This window comes from Xenopus laevis, chromosome 5L (assembly GCF_017654675.1).
Source record: "Xenopus laevis strain J_2021 chromosome 5L, Xenopus_laevis_v10.1, whole genome shotgun sequence".
In the NCBI taxonomy this organism is placed as follows: Eukaryota; Metazoa; Chordata; class Amphibia; order Anura; family Pipidae; genus Xenopus; species Xenopus laevis.
The window spans coordinates 105625477-105647693 of NC_054379.1; the positions used below are offsets into that span (position 1 = coordinate 105625477).

At 42.4% G+C, this 22217-nt stretch overlaps 1 protein-coding gene across 2 annotated transcripts; it reads left to right on the top strand.

The window, feature by feature from the left end:
- The first annotated feature begins 1156 nt into the window (after positions 1 to 1156).
- abcf3.L (ATP binding cassette subfamily F member 3 L homeolog) lies at positions 1157 to 21376 on the top strand. 2 transcript variants are annotated; one of them, NM_001094740.2, is made up of 21 exons: positions 1157 to 1256; positions 3127 to 3274; positions 3701 to 3780; positions 3948 to 4000; positions 4631 to 4728; positions 5106 to 5228; positions 5346 to 5612; positions 7282 to 7362; positions 7480 to 7539; positions 7655 to 7711; positions 7806 to 7828; positions 7917 to 7972; positions 8333 to 8533; positions 9936 to 10012; positions 15916 to 15960; positions 16054 to 16186; positions 16693 to 16781; positions 18169 to 18260; positions 19474 to 19606; positions 20264 to 20351; positions 20442 to 20844. In NM_001094740.2, exons 1-21 carry the CDS (start codon positions 1184 to 1186, stop codon positions 20598 to 20600), a joined length of 2136 nt encoding a protein of 711 aa, NP_001088209.1. In that variant the 5' UTR covers positions 1157 to 1183; the 3' UTR covers positions 20601 to 20844. The 2 variants fall into 2 exon arrangements, with proteins under 2 accessions (NP_001088209.1, XP_041418199.1); XM_041562265.1 differs by lacking the exons at positions 1157 to 1256; positions 3701 to 3780 and having other exon boundaries at positions 3144 to 3274; positions 20442 to 21376.
- Positions 21377 to 22217: the final 841 nt, after the last annotated feature.

The window sequence follows — 22217 nt, forward strand, 5'->3', positions numbered from 1 at the left end:
TGTTTGCCCCATTTTAGCTCAAGAATAAACAAAATCTGTATATTTTTTCAGTGATTAAATCAACAGGCAAAAGTATGTTTAACAAACGCTCTCTTCAACAAGGGGGTGTAAGGCTCCCTTACCTACACCACTTGGTAGCAGCAAATCCATTCCTACTCTCTATAGCTATCACAAAGTGACAAAGCTCAGTATACACTTTTGCCAAGGAAATTGCTAACATTAAAGGGGTTGTGCACCATAGTGTTAACTTTTACTATGATGTGGAGAGTGATACTCAGACAATTTGTAATTGGTTTTCATTTTTTATTTGTAGTTTTTGCACTATTTATCTTTTAATTCAGCAGCACTCCAGTTTGCAGTTTCAGCAGTCTGGTTGCTAGGGTCCACGTTACCCTAGCAACCATGCATTGATTTGAATGAGGGACTGGAATCTAAATAGGAGAGGGCCTGAATCGAAAGATTAGTAATAAAAAGTAGCAATAACAAAAACTGTTGTCTTAAAGAGCATTTGTTTGTTAGATGGGGTCAGTGATCCCCATTTGAAAGCTGGAAAGTCTGAGAAGGGCAAATAATTAAAATAAAATAAATATATATTGAAGACCAAGAGAAAAGTTGCTTAGAATTGGCCATTTATATAGGGTTGCCACTTGGCCGGTTTTGCCCCATACAGCCTGCTATTTTGAAGGGCCTGCCCATAGAATTCTCTATGATTGACTCTGCGATTGACCAATCACCCCCCTACAGTCATTACCCTCCCACTTTGAATTGTGTCACCACCCGCACCTTGCCCAGTCTCCCCCGGGCTAAAAGGTGGTAACCCTAATTCTATAACATGCTAAAAGTGAGCCCTAACCAAAAAAAATGAGTTTTTACTGAACCTACCCTCGAAAATACTCGAATTTTTCTAGAAAAACACAACCCGACCATAGATAAATAACCACCTCAATGAATAGTACGGGAACAGGCGAGTCGAATTGATTTGAATTACAGCACCTTCATCCGCAAAGCAAACAAACTAGAGAACTATCATTCAAGCTCAACAAAGGTAAAACTAGCGATCACGCGTCTGTCACACTAGAGCAGCTGACTAGCACTCAACGCGGCGAACTACAGATCCCTATAGTGTTGCCGCTTCCGGTGCGTGACCACTTCCTTTACGCAAGCGTGTTGCCGGCCGGCCAACATGGCGACCTTCGTGGACATTCTAAGGAAGGAGTTCCCGCAGCTGGACGCAGAGCTCTTACAATATGTAACAGGTTAGAAAACCAGGTTTAAATCTGTGTGTGATGCACTGGGGTAAAATTAGCCGGCAGAGTGCCAAGTACCTCGATCGCTCTCCTGTCCTGGTACCGAAATGTATTCACTCTATGGATCGGTCTGTAGTTGCATCTACTCACACATTTGGTACCATTCGCTCATACTCAGTGACGTCTACTCAGTGACTTTGTAATCACCGTTTCAGGCATAACTGGCTTTGTCTGTAAAATGTTTCTTTCCTTTTTACATATTCTTGTACTGCCCCAACAGCACGTTTATCTTTTTGAAAGGATCAGCACAAGATAGATTCATCTAAATTTGTAACTTGTCGACTTGATTCTGTCCCAAGTTTTTTTTAGATGTTAAGGGAAGCTTAAAGGAAAGTCACATGACTTGGGGCAGCTGGGAAATTGACAATATGTCTAGCCCCATGTCAAATTTCAAAAATGAATATAAAAAAATCTGTTTGCTCTTTTGAGAAATGGATTTCAGTGCAGAATTCTGCTGGAGCAGCACTATTAACCGATTCATTTTGAAAAAATTTTTTTCCCTTGACAGTATCCCTTTAATTAATACTTCTGGTTTTACTGTACATGAACCTTATTTATATTGATTCTGAAAAAGACATTAAAAGGGTGTTAGTCAGTTAAGGAACAATGAAGGTTCCACACTCCTGTTTTGCTGTACTGCTGTATTTTGTTATATAACAGATGTGGCTGCCAGTTAAGGATTTATTATAATAGTGTCAAGTATTTCAGTCATTGGCAGGGAAGCTATTGAGCCTTCTTCTTCTCAACTGCAGTGTGGATGCTTGCCCCAAATATTACAGATCAAAGGAGCATTAGTTCAATAGCTGTATAAATGCTCTTTAGTTACAGTTCACTTGCCAGTTCAATGCCCCTTCACACTTTATTACTTTAGCACTCTGTTTTCTTTAGTGCAAATATAAGTTAATGGAGGGCACTCCCTATATTAGAAAGGGAAAAAAGCTATTTTTTAAGAAATATGAGGTGCAGATAACCCCGGGATAACCCCACAGTCAGTTACCCAAAAACATATATAAGAATAGAGAGGGGATGCACACTCAATAAACAAAATAATACTTAGCAAACATATCTGTGCTAATACTGTTGTGCATAATATACCAGTTTGTCTGATGTATATTTGTTTGCTATACACTATATAAAATCTATATGCAGGCAATTGCAGCACTCACAGGATCTTTTTAAGTTGAAGCAAAAACAATCTTTATTAAGCTTAACGTTTCGAACCCTCACAGGGTTCTTCGTCAGGCGTTTTATACTCCTAACGAATAACACCCTGTTAGGATTCATAACGTTGAGCTTAATAAATATTGTTTTTGCAACTGAAAAATATCCAGTGAGTGCTGTAATTGCTTATTCTAAAAATGTTCTTATGACCACCCCGGTCTAGCTAAAAGGTTTGAAGTAACTATTGCTTTAAATATAGTGGTTTAATTATTGCGTGTACTTCATGTTTGATAGCCAGAGTATGTTACTATAATGATGTCTTTAAAAAGTCTGTGCAGCTATACAGTAGAGCACTTCTAGGCCATGTGCCTTTAGTTGAAATGCCCTTCTGTCTAGTATAAAGATTGTTTCTTGTCACTGTCCTGTTTTGTAACAATATAGTAAGGTATAACATATAATTTAACAATATTTGCTTGATGTATGATTTCTCTGTTAACTGGTGCATAAAACCCAAGGATTTGTTTTAATCTATAGGATCAGGAGTTTTTAAACCTAGACTTCTTAAGCAAATATAATGTAATATAAAATGCTTAGAAATACTCTTACCCCAAACCATTGTATTCAAGTAGTACTTCCTTTCTTACATTTATATTGCCAGATATACTTGACAGTGGACGTGCAGACTTTGAATCAGAGACTGATTTGTTTGAAGCTGTGGGTGAGCTGCTGCAGGATGTTTCCAGGGATACCAAGGATGATGATGATATCCGTGATATCTGTCAGCGCATTTATAGAGCCATGCATCTGTGAGTTAAATGTGATATAAGGATTATAGTTTGCCATAGGCAGATAATAGGGTTTATTGGTAAGCAGATAATCAAATTGACAGGATTCATGGTTTGGAGGAATTCAAGTATATAATTACTTTGGCTGCATAAGGGAAGGCAGAGCGCGGAAATGGGGGTATGCGGATAGGATACATCTCGTTGTATTGGGAGATACTGATATAGGAACTGAGAACCAATATATACAAAGGGGCGATCAAGGTTTCAACAAAAGTGGAGGAGCTATTTAGGAATACTTGGAACAGTGAGAATGAGTGCTGAAGTTCTTGGGCACAATTTACCTGGGTAGGCAGTCTGAGCACTTCAGTCTGCCATCAGTCGGTGACCCAGTATAAATAAGAACCTGTCAAAAATTAACCAGATTTCCTACTATTTCATTTTACACAGGGATAATCATCAGCTACCTACACAGGACCAAGTCCTTCTGCAGGCCCCCATTCAGCTCTCCAAGATTTCAGAGAGCTATGGTGAGAGTACAAAAAGAATTGTATTCCTTTCCTTGATTTCTTTCCATTCCATCAATCTACCTTAGGACTCTTCAGTGAAATTTCTGCATTTTGATTTCCCAGCATTATGTCTTTAAATGTAGGTACCTGTTTTTCAGATGCTTGTTATTTCTGTCTTTTCTTTGTAGAGGTAGATGATAACATCCAGAATGTGATGTTACTGAAGAAGGATCAGTCATCGGTATGGTATTTCCTTACTTTCTAATAAAAGACACATTTTCACGTTGGGAGGGGCCACAAAATACTTGTTTTCAGGGGTTGGCAATTCTAGTAACTATGCTGTTTTTTTTTTTTACATTTTATTTTTTTATTTTTTGCAAATAATGACGATAACTTACCTCATACCCTCATAACCCCTTTTAAAGGTGCACTTACAAGGTTTTCTGCAGGGCTGGCCATCACCATCTATCCCCAGTCTCCCAGGTATCTCTTGTTATATATGTATAAGAGATACCAGGGAGACTTTAGATTTTCAGACTTTTCACAGAACTTTTCTATAGAGATTTGTTCTGCTTTCCCTTAAAGTCTGTGTAAGTATTTGGGGTACCTGGGAGGCAGTGGAAACTTGGCAATTGGAGGCCTAACCGAAAACTACCCTAGGCAGTGCGTTTTTTTTTTTTTTAGAACAGTAGCACTGGCCTCAGGTCACAGAAAAAGTCACTGAGGGAGGGGGTGCTGGGCATCCAAGTTACCGAGGCTGTTCTTTAATTAAAAACATGTTTGTTTTGTTTATATTCTGTTATAATTTTTTTTTTATAAAGAAGACATGCATTGATTTGAAAGCTTTTGTGATATTATCCTGTATTCCCAGATAGTGGATGTGAAGAGACTGGAGAAAGCAGAAGCCAAACTGAAGTCTAAGCTAGAAAAACGGACTGAGCGAGATTTTCAAAAAGCAAGTGGTAATGTGTAAGTATTAATTAAGTACAGGGCTGGTTACAAACTTTGGTGCTAACATGGACTTGTCCATTTTTCAATTATTAACAGTTGGGTCTTTCCTTTTTTTTTGCAAAGCAGACTGTTCAAACTAATTACTGATTGGTTGCCTTTGGCATCTGCACTTGTGCAATTTTCCTCACATGTTTGTAAAGCATCAATATTGTTGGGATTAAGAGAGACAAGATACTCCTAGTGGGAGCATTACTGGGGAATTACAAAATAAAATAGCTAGGTGGCAGAAATCGAAGAGAATATAGGTGCAAAATGAAGTTCATATCCTTTGCTTACCTAATCCATTTCTGCTTAGTACTGTAGGTTGATCATGATGCCTTTCTTATTATTTGTAGGGTAATGGAGGAAGCATCTGCCAGTCAAGCTGCAAGTAAAAAGGAGAATCGGATAGAATCTAGTGGAAAAAACAAATCATACGACATCCGTATTGAGAACTTTGATGTATCATTTGGAGAAAGGTGGGTTTAAAGTCATAGCATTACCGCTATCTCCCAAGCTTCATATTTTGCAAACACCTTGCTCTATTTCATAGAAACATGTCAATGACCCTATTATTTTAATTGCTTCTTTTACAGGGTTTTGTTGACTGGAGCAGAGCTGCATTTAGCTGCTGGTCGTCGATATGGATTAGTTGGGCGAAATGGTTTGGGTAAGACTACCCTGTTAAAAATGCTTGCAGGGCGCAGTCTTCGTGTCCCCTCACATATCAGCATCCTGCACGTGGAACAGGAGGTGGCTGGTGATGATACACCTGCATTACAGAGTGTTCTGGAGTGTGACACACTTCGAGAAAGTCTTTTACAAGAGGAAAAGGAACTTAATGCAAAGATTGGTGCAGGCAGGTAAGGACTGGAACATTATTTAACAAAATTTAGCATCTTACATTTTTTTTTACATTTGTATTGTTTTCGTTATGCATGTTTTTTTCATAATTGTAACTTCTACCATTAATTAGGATATGTTATGATATTCAGTGTGTGTGTGTGTATGTGGGTGTGTAGGTGTGTAGATGTGTGTAGGTGTGTGTGTGTGTAGGTGTGTGTGTGTGTGTAGGTGTGATCACAAAGGGTCCCAATCCTTTTAAACTGTTTAGTTTTTCATATAGTCTTCAAAATGTTTCCATATTTCATAGGTCTGCCTAATTAAGGCATACATCTAGTATTTTGCAGCTCTAAAAATCCAATAATCTATTTAGACAAATGCAATCAGGATTCTTTTCATGATGAAAACTGCCATTTTATTTTTATTTTTTTTTGCCAACATAACCTTCAGCCACACGTGTTAATTTTTGTGGTTTAGCTCACATGTTTTTTATAACCTGCTTGCCATAAGTCATGTTATCAGCCTTTCTTATATGATCTGTGGGCTACTAACAGTTCAGGTTATAGAAGATAATAACCAGGGTGCCACCTCAACTTATAAAAGGGCAAGCATTAATTTCACATCTTGAATTTTAAGATAATTTCAGATTTGTTCGATTTGTGTTTTCAGTAAAGTGCATTTGTTTGCTCAGCTAAGTGTTGCATTGAATTTATTTGTTCCCTCTTGAGACTCGACCCAAGAGGGAAATGCAGAAAAACGTAATTCCTGGTATATGCTCCTGTGGATACAGAAATAGAGCAGGCTGTTAACAGATCTGCTTGTTTGGCAAACTTGCCAAATGAGTCAATCTTAAAATGTATAGCCAGTTTACCACTCTTGGTTACTTTCTGACTTGCTCTGTTTCACAAGCTATTTTAGTCCTGCAGGGATTCTTAAAGGAGAAGGAAAGCTACCAAAACAGTTTACTGCCAATAGATTAGCCACAATAGTGCAAGCTATAACACTATATTTATTCTGCAGAATGCTTTATCGTACACGTGTAAACGTCACTAGAAGCTCTTTCTGTTTCTTTAGGATCGTAGCTGTCATATTGGTTTGTGGGACATCACTTCCTGCCTGAGTCTCTCCCTGCTCACTCATAGCTCTGGGCTCAGATTACAGCAGGGAAGGGAGGGGGGAGATGGAGAGAGGAGCAAACTGAGCATGCTCATGCCCTAGCCCTGGAGGTTTATGCTTAAAACAGGAAGTCTGATACAGGAACCCACTGTACGCAATAGAAGGAAATAAGCTGTGTTTCTTTTGACAGAGGACTCAGAGCAGCATTACTTTCAGATTTACTGGTGTATTTATATAGACCTTTTTGATAAAGCTTACTTAATTTTAGCCTGTCCTTCTCCTTTAATTGCCTTGTGCGATTGCCAGTGGCAACCAGTCACTAGTTAGTTTACTATGGTTAAGAAAAGCGATTGTTTTCTATGTGTAGATCAGCCCAATAATGTGTTTGTCAACTGCCTGTTAAATAAAGTTGTTATTATGGATCCTGTTGGTAAATGCTGTAGGAATTTATTTTATTGTTTTTTGTTTTTTTTAAGTGTCTTACTAACTTTCTGTGGAACCAACGTTCATCATTTAGGTATGAGTTGCATGTTTTACTTATCTTCAGTCTTCTGATGGGATGTGTATCCACAGGGGTGATGGATCAGAGAGTTCACGTCTCTCTGAGATCTACAGCAAACTGGAAGAGATAGAGGCTGACAAAGCTCCAGCAAGGTTTGTTCATGTCTGTATATTGAGAACAAATCACCCAGATATACATTTTCACTGGAAACTAAACTTTTCCTTCCTTATCCCTTTTTTGTTCTACCCCCACCCCACTCATGTCCACAGAGCCTCTGTAATCCTTGCTGGTTTGGGATTCAAGCACACTATGCAGCAGCAATTGACTAAGTGAGTTGATAAAATTTAATTAAACGTGAAAGGGATGAGTTGACAAGCTATATTGTAGTTTAGCTCGACATGTTTGTGCTAGCAGAACTGTTATTTTCACTTTTTTTACTATTAGGGAATTCTCTGGAGGGTGGCGCATGAGATTGGCCTTGGCTCGGGCTCTTTTTGGCAGGTTAGAGTTGGTGGTTGTTATTATTGTTGAAATTTTATAGCTCTTTTATGGATGGATGCATACAAAATATTTTTTTATGTCTTTTCCATGTAAGGCCAGACCTCCTGTTGCTGGATGGTAAGTGAGTTTTCATAAAGCTGTTTATTTTGCACGCTTTTCATCAGCCTTTTATTTCACTTTACTCTTCTTTTTTCTAATATCTCAGAACCGACAAACATGTTGGATGTCCGAGCAATCTTGTGGTTAGAAAGTTACCTTCAGGTGAGCACTGTGTGTTCATCTTCAAACCCTTCTTCCGTTTTTCCCTTTAGTCTCTGTAAAATAATGATTTGGTTAAAAGAGAAATATTTAGTTAAATATTACATTGGGTGTTTCCAAATGATATATCTTAAGATATATATCTATTCTTATGTACATGAAATAGGTTGCACAATGTATTCTTGCAGTAGACATATCAACCAATCAAATATTTCTTTTAATTTTCTTATGTGTAGACTGATTAAAGCAAATTGCTAATTAGTTGTTCATGGCATCTGAACCTGTTAAATTTGTCACTTTGTCCCCTTTTTTTGTCACTCTGTCTTAATTCTTTCATTATTCTCTTGTGCTTATTTCTAATAGACATGGCCCTCCACAATCCTTGTTGTTTCCCACGACCGTAACTTCTTGAATGCTGTGGCCACAGATATAATGCATCTGCACAGCCAGCGTTTGGAAGCTTACCGGGGTAACTTTGAGAGTTTTTTGAAAACCAAGGAAGAACGTCTTAAAAACCAACAGCGGGAGTATGAAGCACAACATCAATACCGTGAACACATACAGGTAATATATGTGGACGTTATGACCATACTGAATTAAGATGAGTGTGATATCACTTATAGATCTAAAAAATTCACTGTGTTTTGGTTCTTCTCCACACTTGTTTTACCACACTGTGGGACCTCTGGGTTAATTTTTAACAGGTTAATTATCCTTGTGGGTGTGTTGAATTATAAATTCTGCAGGTATGACAGCAGCTCCTGCTTTACCTGCATTTTTTTTTGCCTTGTTAGGAAAGGGGGTTAAAAGATAACCATCATCTTCTGGGTACACAAATACCCTTTTTTGTATGGTTTAATTGTAGAACTGATCAGATCTGAGATCCAAAGTAAGCAGTACTGCTCACTTTTGTTAAAGGAAAACTAAAGCTTAATTACTAAAGTAGGCTAGAAATGTTGTACATTACGTTTATACCAGCCCAGGCAACCACAGTCCTTTAGCAGCAAAGATCTGTGCCTCCAAAGATGCCCCAGTAGTTCTCCATCTTTTTTTCTGCTGATTCACTGCACATGCTCTGTGCTGCTGTCAGTTACTAAGCTTAGGGACCGACTCAAAATTTACATAACACATAGAATATACATGTCACAATATAAGACTGATTAGTAATTAATAGAGATAAATACTACATGGCAGCACAGAAACCAGTGCAACTAACTTTAGCATTTAATAATCAGCCTTGTAGTATCATCTTATATTACAGGCCAACCTCATTTTCTGTTTGATAATTTGCAACAACCCCTAAGCTTAACTTCTCAACAGCTGCTCAGAGTCCTGTGACCCCATGTGAAAAGTTTGAAATCCTGGATCATTGCTGCTTTTAAGAAGCTGAAACTTTAGGCTGGTGCAATAAATGAAGTATATAAAATATGGCATTTTTAGACATATTCAATTTTAGGTTTTAGTAATTGTGAGACCAGAGTATGTGCCAAACACTTGCAGGACATTGTATACTGCGCTTAGCATTGATCTTCCATATAATGAATATATTGGGAGGGGGCCCGTTCTTTTAGTAGAGAGATAATGAGCTTTGTATAAATGAGCCCCTCATCCCAGATGCTGCCGTGTCACAGTTTACACATAAAAGTAATTTCTTTAACAACCTGATCTACTTCCCACAATTGCTCTGAAGAACCAAGTAGATGGGATCAATGGAAAGTTGAAGTGCTTTCAGTTTCACTTTCCTTCGCTTAATAGTATAAGAAAAAACAAAATCTATAGATAAAAAATTTTTCCCAACAATTGCGCATTGCTGTAAAGTGCAGTCACTGGACATTTCCCAGCAGTAACAAATATCCATAAATAATTTTAATTTAATTTAAAAAATAGGCAGAATGCATTCCTAACAGAATCCCTATTTATTGTTCTCATGTTGAATTTTGCAACAGCACTGTTCTTTTCCATGCAGGTTTTCATTGATCGTTTTCGATATAACGCTAATAGAGCCTCACAGGTTCAAAGTAAACTCAAACTTCTAGAGAAATTGTAAGTATTTTTACTCTATCTCGATTTTATTAGGTCTCATACATGCAGATGCTTCTTACACATTCATTTTCTCCTAGGTCTGCTTGGGGGACACAGGAACAATGGGTATAGCTAACACCACTAGGAGGCAGGACACAACAAAAAAAGAACTAATCCCTCCTCCTCCTGCTATACCCCAGCTCCCAGGTGGAGCCAGCTCAGTTTTAGTTGTGTCCTCAGGAGGTTAGGACATAGGCTCCTTCAGGAGTTAGTTTTTATTTTTTATTTTCCATTTTTATTTGTTTCTTTGTTTTCTATTAGTCTTATCACTATCTGAGGATGGAATGGGCTTCCACACTGCGTGTTTTGCCTTCATTACCTCCTCCAACTGGATGTCTCCGGGGTCTATTGTGCCCTGGCACTGACCACCCAGACCCAGGTTTTTATTCCCCCTTACACTAATGTGGGGATGAACCGTCTGGCCGGCAGACTATACAGAACTGGGCAGGTAAGCCTCTGTTTGTTTTACCTTGCCCTGTTCCTTCCATGGTGGAATGTAACACTGCTGGGATAGGTGACTCTGTGTTGTGCCTGAGTACTACCTTCCATTATGCGCAGGCATTTGGGGTCTGCTGTACTCATGCAGCTCTCCCCTCTGCCTTGGCGCTTCTCACAGCCCCTCTGCCAGACGCATTCGGATCGGTAAGGGACTTGTCTCAAGGCGCGCAGCGCGCCTTCAGTTAGCTCGCGCCGCATGGCGTTTCCTCCACTTCCGCCCAGCAGTTCCTCAAACCGGAAGTGCGCGCGCATAGCGCGTCACGCTGGGAAGGCGGTCTCTGTTGCCTCGCGCCCTTTCTAGTGTGGGACATACTGCGCACCTCTCCCACACGGAGCAGTTCCCTGGCATCTCTCCTTCAGAGCACACGGGTCTCCCTGCCTCACAGTCCCCCCCTCTCTTCTCTGCTGGGCTATTACCTTTAACCTCTGCACTGCCTTACCTTCCACACGGCCTGGTTCAGGGGTAACCTGTATTCATTAGGAGGTTTAGTGTTTAGGGTCCTCCACCCTACTCCTGGGACATCTAGCTAGTGGGATTAACCCCTGCTCCCTTGCAGACTCAGTGTTTTTTCAGGAACAGTTTTTTTCCTTGACTTAACTTCTGAATTCTTTATTCTAGCACCATGTCTGAGGGTTCCAGTGACAACCTTTTTCCACGGACGGCTGTATCTGCTAAAGTGACCTTTTTAGCCTGTGCCAAATGCCGCAAACGATTACCACTTGGTAACAAGGAACCTCTCTGCTCCATGTGCAAGCCACCTGAGCCTGCTCCGGAAAATCCGGTACCCAGACATCAGGTAAGTCTAGAAAACCAAGGGGCTCCAGCTGTTCCTGCTTCGGACCCCCCACCTCAGGGTTCCCCTCCACCGCCTCGGTGGGCCTCCCAGTTAGCCTCTGGCATTCCCAAACTGGCCGATTCTTTGGACAGACTACTCGCCCGCTTGGATAATCCCAAGCCATCTAAGCGTAGGGCTCCTTCCCCATCTGCAGTGGACAGCGATGAGGAGTCATTCTCTCATTCTCCCCTCCACATAGCCTCTGGAGACGATCAGTCTCTCTCCGACGGTGAACTTTCCCAGGCCTCGGATCATGAAGACGAGGATTCCCCAAAGCTATCCTCTGAGGCTATTGATTCCCTTGTTTCCTCTGTTTTGGAAACCTTACACTTACAGGAACCTGGAACCAGCTCCGGTTCGTCCTCGGGCCTCTTCAAGCGGAAGAACCGCCCTTCTCCCTCCTTTCCTTCCCATGATCCGCTCGATCAGATCATTCAACAGGAGTGGGACAAGCCCGAGAAGCGGTTCCAACCCAACAGACGCTTCCTTAAACTTTATCCCTTTCCTTCGGATCTCACTGAGAATACAGCCCTGCCGGTTCCTGACGCAGCGTCCTTCAAGGATCCCATGGACAAGAAGATTGATGGTCTCCTGCGTTCTCTGTTCTCCGCTACCGGCACCTCCTTACGTCCGGTCTTCGCTTCGGCATGGGTGGCTAGGGCCATGCAGTCCTGGTCGGATGCTCTGTGTCGAGCTATTGCCGCCGGGGTTCCGCGTGAGGAACTTTCAGAACTTGCTTCCCAGATCAAGGAGGCCAGCGACTACCTTTGCGAAGCATCTCTCGATGCAGCTCAGGTGATAGGCCGTTCTTCCGCTATTGCGGTAGCCGCCCGTTGATCTCTTTGGATGAAGCTTTGGTCTGCAGATTTTTCATCCAAGAAGTCCCTGACTTCCATTCCTTTCAAGGGCAAGCTCCTCTTTGGTCCCGACCTTGACAAGCTCATCAGTCAGGCTACGGGGGGCAAAAGCACTCTTTTGCCCCAGCCTAAGACTCGCCTTTCCTTTCGCAAGGGGAGGAATTTTCGTGGCCCCCAGAACAAGTCTTCTAGGTCCTCCCCCCCTAGACAATCCTCCAACTTCAGAGGGCGTTTTGGGAATAAGGCCAAATCTTCATGGCATTTCCGTAAGCCCTCCTCTAAGCCTGCCAACAAGACCTCTTCCGCATGACTGCCAACCCTTCGGGCCTCTGCCCGTCGGGGGACGACTGCAGCATTTCGCCTCTGCATGGACCACCCTGACTTCGGACTCCTGGGTACACGAGGTGGTGACTCGGGGTTATCACTTAGAATTCTCTTCCCCGCTTTTTCATGTCCAGGCTTCCCCTAGATCCATTCAAGGCTCTAGCGCTCAGGGCGGCCATCGACAACCTTCTTCGTTCGGACGTCATCATTCCGGTTCCACCAGGAGAAAAATTCAAGGGCTACTATTCCAACCTTTTTGTGGTCCCCAAAAAGGACGGTTCTTCACGCCCAATCCTGGATCTCAAGGAACTCAATGCGTTCATCCGGCCGCGGAAGTTCAAGATGGAGTCCCTCTGCTCTGTCATTGCTGCGATGTCTCCGGGCCAGTTCCTTGCTTCCCTCGACATCAAGGACGCGTACCTGCACGTCCCCATTTTCCCTCCCCATCAGAGGTTCTTGCGATTTGCTGTCCAAAACCAGCACTTCCAATTTTCAGCCCTCCCGTTTGGGCTCACTTCAGCCCCGCGGGTCTTCACCAAGATCATGTCGGTGGCCACGGCTCTGATCCGGACTTCAGGGGTGTCCATCACTCCCTACCTCGACGATCTCCTCATCAAGGCTCCGACCTTCTTAGCAGCCCAACAGGCAGTCCAACTGACCTTGGACCGGCTGCAGGAGCTGGGCTGGTATATCAACCGCGACAAGTCTTCCCTATCGCCAAGTCAGTCGATGGTTTTTCTGGGGATGCTCTTCGATACACAGACACAGACGGTGTCTCTGCCGCTGGACAAGGCCCTTCATCTTCGCTCCCTGGTGCTGTTGCTTCTCTCGAAACCGAGGCACACGGCGAAGTTCTGCATGAAAGTCCTGGGGGTCATGGTGTCGACCATAGAAGCAGTACCCTTCGCACAATTCCATCTCCGGGAACTTCAATGGAACATTCTCTCAGCATGGAAACACAGATCCCTTCTTCAGGAGATTCGCATATCACACAGAACGAGAGTTTCTCTCCACTGGTGGACTCTCTCCAGCCACTTGACCAAGGGCAGGCCTCTCGGGGACCCGCGGTGGCGCCTCCTCACCACGGACGCCTGTCTCTCCGGCTGGGGAGCAGTCCTAGAGGGACGGTCAGCACAGGGTCTCTGGTCCTCCGCGGAGCGACGTCTCCACATCAATCTTCTGGAGATTCGGGCCATCCGCCTGGCCCTGTTCCACTGGCAACCTCTTCTATCCGGCCAGGCGATCAGAATCCAGTCCGACAACGCCACAGCCGTGGCCTACGTGAATCATCAAGGCGGCACCAGAAGCAGGAGCGCTCTCAACGAGATCGGCCTCATCTTTCGCTGGGCGGAGACACACCAGGCACATCTTTCCGCGATTTACATCCCAGGGCTTCTCAATTGGGAGGCGGACTTTCTCAGTCGCCAATCCCTGGACCCGGGCGAGTGGTCCCTAAACGACGACGTTTTCCTGCAAATATCCCAGAGGTGGGGCACTCCAGAGGTCGACCTCATGGCCTCTCGCCACAACCGCAAAGTGCCTCTCTTCTTCGCACGTGCAAGGATCCACTGGCCCTAGCGGCGGATGCCCTGACGGCTCCTTGGGAATTTCGTCTCGCCTACGCCTTTCCCCCTCTGCCCCTTCTTCCCAGAACCATAAAGAAGTTACAGAGGGAGCACACAGCTCTCATCCTCATCGCCTCCAATTGGCCTCGGCGCACTTGGTTCTCGGACCTAGTAAACCTATCTGTCGACGAGCCGTGGCCTCTTCCCGCCATCCCAGACCTTCTTCATCAGGGACCAATTCTTCACCCAAGCCCCGTCAAACTCCAATTGACGGCGTGGCTCTTGAAACCGCTATCCTAAAGAGAAAGGGTTTTTCCGACGACGTCATCCTGACCATGAGAGCTGCGCGCAAGCCTGTCTCCGCCAGGACTTACCACCGGGTCTGGTCCACTTATCAACAGTGGTGCCTGGCTCAGGGAGCGGAATTCCTTCGCTTTTCCGTCGCCAACGTGTTGGCTTTTCTGCAGGAAGGGCTTTCCTTGGGGCTCTCCTTGGGCTCTCTGAAATCCCAGGTTTCGGCTTTGTCTATCCTGTTTCAGAGGCGTCTTGCCTTCCACGCTGATGTCAAGACCTTCCTGCAGGGAGTTGCTCATGTTCGGCCTCCCGTTCGGTCCCCCGTTCCGCCCTGGGATCTCTCTCTAGTTCTCCGTTCTCTTCAACGGCCTCCGTTCGAGCCCCTGTCTTCCATCTCTCTTCAATGGCTCACGTGGAAGACAGCTTTTCTCGTGGCCATTGCATCGGCTCGACGAGTTTCTGAGCTCTCTGCCCTTTCATGCAGATCTCCCTTCCTCATTTTTCACGAGGACAGGGTGGTTCTCCGTACCATTCCTTCCTTTCTTCCTAAGGTGGTTTCTTCCTTTCATCACAACCAGGAGATCACCATTCCCACCTTTTGCCCTTCCCCGGCTAACCCTAAAGAAGTGGCACTCCATTCGCTGGACCCAGTCCGGGCTCTCAAATACTATCTTCAGGTGTGAGTACGTCCTGGGCTTTCCGGAATCAGGCTTCAGCTGAACAATTGTGCAAGGCTGCCACTTGGACTTCGATCCATACTTTTGCCAAATTCTACCACTTTGATACCTTTGCGGCATCTGACACCCGCTTCGGTAGGAAGGTACTGCAAGCCGCGGTGGCGGGTTCCACATCGGCCTCTACCTCCCACCCGTGATTTTTGGGACAGCTTTGGTATGTCCCCATTGTTCCTGTGTCCCCCAAGCAGACCTAGGAGAAAAGGAGATTTTGTGTACTCACCGTTAAATCTCTTTCTCTCCAGTCGCTTGGGGGACACAGGACTTCCCTCCCTGGTGAGGCCTTCACGTGTTCTTTCAGACATGGTCTCTAGTGCAAATCTTTTATGTATATAGTTGCAGGCTTCATGTTTTTTGGTAACCTCCTGTTCCGTACTTTGGTACAAACTGAGCTGGCTCCGCCTGGGAGCTGAGGTATAGCAGGAGGAGGAGGGATTAGTTCTTTTTTTGTTGTGTCCTGCCTCCTAGTGGTGTTAGCTATACCCATTGTTCCTGTGTCCCCCAAGCGACTGGAGAGAAAGAGATTTAACGGTGAGTACACAAAATCTCCTTTTCTGCTCCCTAGCCTTTAATATTTATATCTACAGGCAACAACTGGAGGCTGAAAATGTAGGTTTTCAGCAGCCGGTGTCTGTATGCAGCTGAACAGCTAAAATAGCAGAGCAAAAAATCAAAAGCAGCATTCATATGTAAGGAATCCTTAGAGAGATAATTCAGATCACTTAATTTCTGTATTCTCTTCTGCCCTCCACCCAGACCAGAAATAAAGCCAATAGAGAAAGATACAGAAGTGATATTAAGGTGAGAATGTGCTTTTCTGCTTTAAAGTATCACTTGACTTTTTTGTTTTTGGGATTTTGGCTCTTATTCATATTTCTCTCCACGTTCTGCCAGGTTTCCCGATGGGTTTGAAAAGTTCTCCCCTCCTATCCTTCAGTTGGATGAAATTGATTTCTGGTATTCCTCAGATCAGCCAATCTTTAAGAAGCTTTCTGTATCTGCAGACCTTGACTCTCGAATTTGTGTGGTGAGAACAATTTGCAAAAGAAAGGCCACATCAGGAAATAGTTTGGTGGGATGAGGAATGGAGGTGGGGAATTTTACACCATAAATAGTTTGCCAGTTTCTGAGAATGCAGCATATGCTTGCTTGCCGTAAATATACAGTTCCAGATGCTAACCAATATTTGTAAATGTGTAAGCATTTTATTAAAGCGTATTTTCTGTTGGGTATAAGTTGAAATGCCCAACAAATGTTCCCCATTAACTCCAGCTGCTGCTCCCATAATGGTCCTGGTGTAAATTAATACAGCAACAGCTCTTATATACAATATTTTCAACAGAGAGAAGCAGGCTGAGAAAATAGGCCATTATGCAGAGGACACACAAAATTGGTTAATCACTGTGTACGTTCTTTACACGCTTAGATTGGCCTTCTATTTAATCTTGATGAAAGATTGTGCCTACGTACAGTAAAATTCATATATGTGTCCGGAATGGGGCCAGTATTTTCCTTATTTTTTTTTTTTTACAGGTGGGGGAGAATGGAGCTGGAAAATCAACTATGTTAAAGCTGCTCATGGGGGAACTGTCTCCAGTAGAGGGAATTCGAAATGCACACAGGTAAGTAGTATACTGTACTCAAGAATCTGATATTTCTATTACATCCTATTTGAACCATAGGGGATAAGGGAATTCCTTACACTGAGAAGCACTGCCTGCTAGTTGAACGACTTTTAATTCTTGTGATATGGTTCCTCAGTGGAGACAGCAAAGAATTTATGGATATGTTAGAAATCTTTTATTGGTTCATAATTATTTGGATTAAAAGTCCTCAAATCCAACCTTTTGGTTTACCACTTGGGCAATAACCAGTTGCAACCAAATATTTGCTGTTGTTGTTCTACCTGCAGCTGACTGAAAAGATCTAATCACTGATTGGTTGCTATGAGCTACTGTCCAGTTCCAAATTTACCCAGCAGTGATAAATTATTTCTTCTACCTATGGTGTCTGTGTCCAGTCTGGTTGAAAAAAAATATTCCTTAATTTCCGAAAATGACTTCACTACTAGAAGCTAAGAAAGATGTGTCTGTGTGACAGAAGATGCTAATACATGGTTGTGGTTATAAGATGCAGACACCATTTGAGTGATTATGGATGGAGAGAGACTTGGAGTACAACCTCAGCATGGCAGCATTCAGAGCAGTTTTTTTCTTATAAGCCCTTTAAAGGGGTTGTTCACCTTTAAATAAACTTTTAGTATGATGTAGAGAGTGATATTCTGAGATAATTTGCAATTGGTTTGTTTGATTAATTGTTTGGGTTTTTTGAGTTATTTAGCTTTTTATTTAGCAGCTCTCCAGTTTGCAAGTTCAGGTATTTGGGGGCTAGGGTCTAAATTACCCTAGCAACCATGCACTGATTTGAATAAGAGACTGTAATATGAATAGGAGAGGGCCTGAAGAAGGAGTCAGAAGCAGAATGCAAATAATGCAAAAAATATATAAAAAATATAGGCCAATTGAATATTTGCTTAGAATTAGCCATTCTATAACGTACTCACAGTCAACTTAAAGGTAACCCACCCCTTTAACATTTTGTAACATTCATTCTAGAGTAGTAGTTCCTGTGCTTGAAATAGAATTCGGGGTTCACAGATATCCTTGTACAGTTCTGCCTTTTCCATTAAAATTGCAGAAAGATAGAGTGTATATAACCAATCCAGGCTTTTAGCAAGGTAGTTGAGAAATGTTGTGCCAGCCAGTTTAATTGGTATTACCGAGCAAGCTGCAGACAAAATCTGGGAAGCCAAGTTATTCTGTTTTTTAAAAAGTTTATTGGAAGGAAGTAATAGCAGCAAATAAAAGTGACATAACATTATGGGCTTCACATTCTGTCTGGATGAAATAAAACCTCAATCTTGGCTGTTTTGGTTATAAATGCATGTAAGTTCCTGTTTCCATTGCTATCACTCCCCCTGCTGTGTTTAATCCTTTTTTCTTTTTTTAGGAACTTAAAGATTGGTTATTTTAGCCAGCATCATGTTGATCAGCTGGATCTGAACATCTGTGCTGTGGAGCTTCTAGCAAAGCGATTCCATGGTATGGCTGCACATAACACTTACCAGAACTCTTAATTCCCCTCTCTATTTCACCTCTATTTCACACACCCATCAGCAGACTAATTTGTTTTGAGACATCCCTCTAGTTTTTTCTCCCCCTCTGTTACACATCTGTGCAACCCTTTCCTTTTGTCTAAGGGGCCATCATAACATCATTACTTTTCCTGTACATTCCAAATTACTGCATCTTCCTAATGGTTCCAATGGTAAGGATTCCTCTTGTCAATGGAAAGGGATTTGTGTCCCCATGAAAGGCCCAGAATGCCCCTTGTCCCTTTACTTTAAGTCAAAATGAATTAATTAAGCAGTTGCTTAGCATAAATTGTGGTGGAAATGTGAAGCACACATGGCTCAGAGATATCCCTTCCCTTACCCTGTAAATGTGGAATGATGTCTTAGAATTGCAATGCAGGGTTCTAATCAATTCAGGTAACTCTTAAAAATGTACCTGACTCTCCATAGACCACATCTGATTAATTCAGAAATCCCAGATATCTGCCCAAAATGTCAACATTCACCAGCAGATTACATACACATGGTTTGGAAATGCGTGATGAGGAAACTAGCAGCCTCTTGGCACTTTATATACTGCCTTCTTATTACTGATTCAGGGGGGAGAAACAGCCCCTACTACACCAGAACAGTCACTTCTGTGCTTTCTGTTTATCAAAGCAAAAAGGGTGATAGCTGTTAAGTGGAAGTCTGATCAACCCCCCCCCCCAAAAAAAAAGCCAATGGATTAAACTGGTTCATTACTCAGTCCCCTTGTATGAACTAATGAATTTCCATACAGTTTGCCCAAAAATTTTGAAAGGGTTTGGTCCCCTTGGATGGATGAGCAACTCCCCTTCCTTATGAACATATCGAACACCCCCACCAACCCCTTGACTACTCCACTTAGAAACAACAGTAGACACCACAGTTTGGGAACGTTGGTTTATTAGTTGTCATCATATACAGATAATTTGAATATTTGATGTAAAGCTAACTGCATTACCTTGTACTGTCACTCTCCCTGACGTGTTGGAAAATTAGATCTTTTTGTGGTTACTTAGCATTTGTAATCAGTTTGGGAGTTAATGTTTAATGTCAATAAAAACAATTTTGAATGACATATGGAGCACTCACACTATCCTTTCTCTTCAGCCATACAGCTTGCTTTGTTTTAATGTTGCTCTTTCTGTGTCTCATAGGTAAGACTGAGGAGGAATATCGCCACCAGCTTGGAAGTTATGGGATATCTGGCGAGTTGGCAGTAAGACCAGTTGCTAGTCTTTCTGGAGGCCAAAAGAGCCGAGTGGCATTTGCACAAATGACCATGCCCTGGTGAGTTCATAAACCCCCATATTATGTGCTCCATAAACAGTTGAAAAATGAAATTGGAATTATAGAGGATATTTGCTTTGCAGATTCAGCTTAACACCTTTAGAGAGAAATTTCGCTGAAAAGGATTTAAAGTTTATGAAACAATCCTGCACTTCAATTCCACCTGTGTGTGTTTCTGTACAACTTGCTTTCAGAAAAGCATATATGTTACTGTAGTATCACCATTTTGTAGACATGTATAGCAGTTCCTCATTTTGGAACGTGTTCTATGTACATTTCATTTTGTGCAAATATTTTTTTTTCATTTTTTATTAGTAGTGCGTTATTGTAGTACATACAGTGGTTTTCCAGGTACAGCTGGCTGTATCAGAGCCAATAAGAAGGTACTCATGTCACTCATATTGCTGTGCTGTATGAATATCTCCAACTGTAATCTCAATTTGTTTTTTACAAAAACAAAATGCGCTAAAAGAAAGCCTAAACATGAACTGAGCATTGCTTACATTGTATTTATTATAACAGAGCATATATGGCACTGGCAGATGTCTTTAGAATACAGGATATTTGGTACATATTCCACTATGTAAAATTACATATTTTACATTACATTATTTAAATAATTTTAGGAGTTCTTTGTCTCATATATTTATCTTTCAGTCCCAACTTTTATATTTTGGATGAACCTACAAATCACTTGGATATGGAGACCATTGAAGCTTTGGGGAGAGCCTTGAATAAATTCAAGGTAAGTGTAGCTTTCTTTAACTTCTTGTAATCCACTTATCATTGGGCTCTGCCCTCTTATCCCCTCCTAATATGTTATTCTCTATTACAGGGGGGAGTGATCTTGGTATCTCACGATGAACGTTTTATTAGACTCGTGTGCCAAGAGCTCTGGGTTTGTGAAAATGGTGGTGTAACACGAATTGAAGGTGGCTTTGACGAGTACCGAAACATCTTACAAGAGCAGTTTCGCCGTGAGGGATTCCTATAGAATGGGCTCTGTGGGATCCTGGCATTGCTGCTGTCTGCCTACCAAGCCTGATGCTGCGCCCTAAGCGTTGCCATGGTAAAATGTTGGGGAGCAGAGGACTGACCGTGTAATGGAGCAAGATGCTATACCAAACTCAGATACTCCAGTTGTTTGATCTGAGACATTAATTGTGAGATATAAGGGACTGTATTTATTATAAGATTTTAAAGAGGAATAACAATAAAGATCTAACAGTTCTGTTTTACACAGTAGTGACTGAGGCTGCCATCTTTTCCAACTACATTTTTCCGTGTATCCTGGTCCTGCACCTGAAATGAATCTGAATATCATTTGCATTTTCCATATAAAACTGCCCTTACACCAAAAGCCTTTCTATATTATTTTCTGTTTAAACAAGTTTCTATTGTCCCGCACAGATCTCCAGGTAGAGTAAGCACAGCTATTCCCATATTCTTGGCTTAAAAAAACAAATGTTGCTTCCATGCCACAATACTCCAATGGCTGCTTGATATGTGTGTGTCCTAATATATTGGCCATACATTTTATCCATTCAAACCTCCCAAGTTTTTTCCGCACCCAGTAGGTTACTATTGATTTTCAAGATGCCATTTGTTTGCTACCAGGATCAGATACACCCAGTATTGCATCAGTAGACATTGTTGCCAGCCAAATTAATGTAACTATTGCCAAACACAGAGCACACAGCTTCCTTTAAGTTATTGACCGTGTTGACAGATGTGAAACGAACATGTAAATAAAGAGCAGAATCCCCCTTATGTCTTGTTTTGAATTCTGTCTAACCCTCTTGCTGAATGTTTTTCTGCCTGCACCAGCTTGCCAGTCTAATGCTACATATGGCAAATCCAAACCCCAGGGGGAGTATTTGGATTCCTGTCTATAACATCCACAGTTCGTCTTGGGCCTGGTCATCAGCTACTTAGCTAACAGGTCTTACCAAAAGGAATCCAGGGGCAGGCAAGGAAAGGAGCAAGTAAGGACAGGGCTGGATGTAGTCAAACAGGCCAGGTCAGAACCAGATAACCATAGAATTGTGAGACCTTTTCAAAGTCAGGAACAAGCCGGGGTCAAAACCAAGGAGTCAATACAAGGATCATGGCCAGGGAAGCAGGAAACCAACAGGATTCAGAGGAGGAGAATGGCAGACTGTATAATCAGGCTGAAATAACTAATACAGATTTTGGGGGTCATCAGTCACCACCTAAGGGGATGGGAGCTCTCTGCCAAGGAAGTTGTAGTTCCTGAGGGACCAAGGCAGCAGTTGTGGGAGTGAGATTTGAAAACTCCTGTGGAGAACCTGGTCTGTAAATGGTATAGGGCTGACTATAATGTTTCATGGGATTATACATAAATGTTATATACTGTTGCACTGTAACAAAAAGTCTGTTGTAAATAAAACAGACAGTATTCTGTTTAAAGTTACACTGAATGTCAATGCCTTTTACTTTGGGAGGTTATTGCCAAGGCTACCATTTCAGTCAAATCCCACAGGTAGGGATGTAGCGAACGTCGGAAAAAAAGTTCGCGAACATATTCGCGAACTTGCGCAAAAACGCGAGCGGTTCGCGAACGGTTCGCGAACCCCATAGACTTCAATGG